The 1,737-nt window shown below is 53.8% G+C and overlaps 1 protein-coding gene across 1 annotated transcript in view; it reads right to left on the bottom strand.

The window, feature by feature from the left end:
* Positions 1 to 278: 278 nt before the first annotated feature.
* Positions 279 to 1,737, bottom strand: part of nrg3b (neuregulin 3b) — an 81,381-nt gene continuing 79,922 nt past the window's right edge. The window contains exon 8 of the mRNA XM_060036636.1: positions 279 to 1,417. Within this exon, the coding sequence (XP_059892619.1) occupies positions 823 to 1,417 (595 nt within the window). The 3' untranslated portion in view covers positions 279 to 822. The remainder of the gene's footprint in view (positions 1,418 to 1,737) is intronic.

A 1,737-nucleotide genomic window follows, 5' to 3' on the forward strand; every position in this document is an offset into this window, starting at 1 on the left:
GTCTGCGTCACAAGCACAGCGGCTATGCATTTGTTTACTCCAGTACCCAATCAATCTATCAATCAGTCAATCAATCAGTCCATCAGTCAAAATGTACACATGATCAACTTCTAAGATAATTCACATTCTTCTGCTCCCCTAAATATAAAAATGTTTGGGAGAGCAGAGGAATGTGATTTATGATACATAATAATTTAATATACTGTACAGTATATAATGTAATTCATGAAAAAGCACTCAAGTTCTGACACGTGATGAAAACAATAAAAATAAGATCATTAACACTGTTATCTTAGTCTTTATTTTCTCACAATTGTATGTCAAATATAGATATATGTCTATAGGACATATATTATATGACATATATAATTTCATTTCCTTACAATAGAGAAACAACATAGAGATTACACACTATTTTGGTTTCTAAGTAGAAGCTCTGTTTAAATAGTGGCATTAATTCATTTTTCAATACTCTTTTTTTTCTTTTTATTTAAATCAAGCTCCCACACGAAAGGTCTTCCCGCTCCTCAGGTCCTCGTCATCACATCACATTTATTCACAACAGTGTGCTTGTGCATGTCTCTCGTGTTCATAGGGTCCACCGTCTCTATCTGTATCAATAACCATCGTTCAATGTCCAACGGCCACGAGTTCCGTCGCCGTCTGTGATTGGTCCGTATTGTCAAGCAGATTCAGGTTCCTCCCCTCCCCGCCCGCCCCCCCCCCCGGCCCTCCCTTCCCACCGACCTCGGCAGCACGGTGAAGTGTCCACGTTTATCGGCGCCAACGTCTGTACGCATCGCCGTGACGACAACAATGCAATCAGCTGGCGTGAGGCCCCTCCCTCCAGGCCCCTGTGGTGACCGACCCGGGGCCCGTACCTCCCTGTTCCCGGGACGCTCTGCCCCCACCGGCGTGTCCCTCCTCCCCCCGCGGGCGCGCCGGCCCCAGAGCCGTGGGGGCGCGGCCCGGACGCTGCGGTCTGGGGCGTCCGCACCGCGTGGCTCCGCCCGCGTCGTCCATCCGGCCCTGCGACCAGGGCGCCGCCGCCGGGGCGCTGGGCAGCGCTTTGTGTTTCGACCCCGCCGGCGACGACAGCGCGCTCCTCGCGGACCCCGGCGTCGCCACGGAGACCGCAGTCGCCGGTATCCTGTGGGCCGCCGCCGCCGCCGCCACCGCCACTACGGTGGGCTGGCCGCCATCCGGGAGCGCCTCGCCCCCCTCCTCTCCCCCCGGGGGAGGGGCCTGAAGGGAGGGGATGATGGGCACTGAGCGCGTGCGGAGGGAGGCGGGCCGGACGGCGGCCCCCGTTTCGAGGCGCGTGCACGGGACCTCGGTCCAGCCCCGCCTGGAGCTGAAGGGAGAGAGCGAGGGGCGGCCGAGCGGACCGCCTGCCCCCCCCCCGGCGGAGCCACACCTGAAGGGACAGGAAGCACAAAGTCAGTCACAGGAAGTACATAGTCAGACTAGGTGGAGAGACAGGAAGTAGATCGACCAGAGGAAGGAAGCAGAGTACGACCAGAGATAGGGACAGTTCAGAGTCAAAAACAGGAAGTACACAGAAAGAACTGGAAGTACACAGAAAGAACTAGAAGTACACAGAAAGAACTGGAAGAAAATAGTAAGATCTGGAAGTACACAGTAAGATCTGGAAGAACACAGTTAGATCTGGAAGTACAGAGTAAGAACTGGGAGAACACAGTAAGAAACAGAGTAAAAGTAAAGGAAGTCACCTTC

This window comes from Gadus macrocephalus, chromosome 18 (genome assembly GCF_031168955.1).
Source record: "Gadus macrocephalus chromosome 18, ASM3116895v1".
NCBI lineage: Eukaryota > Metazoa > Chordata > Actinopteri > Gadiformes > Gadidae > Gadus > Gadus macrocephalus.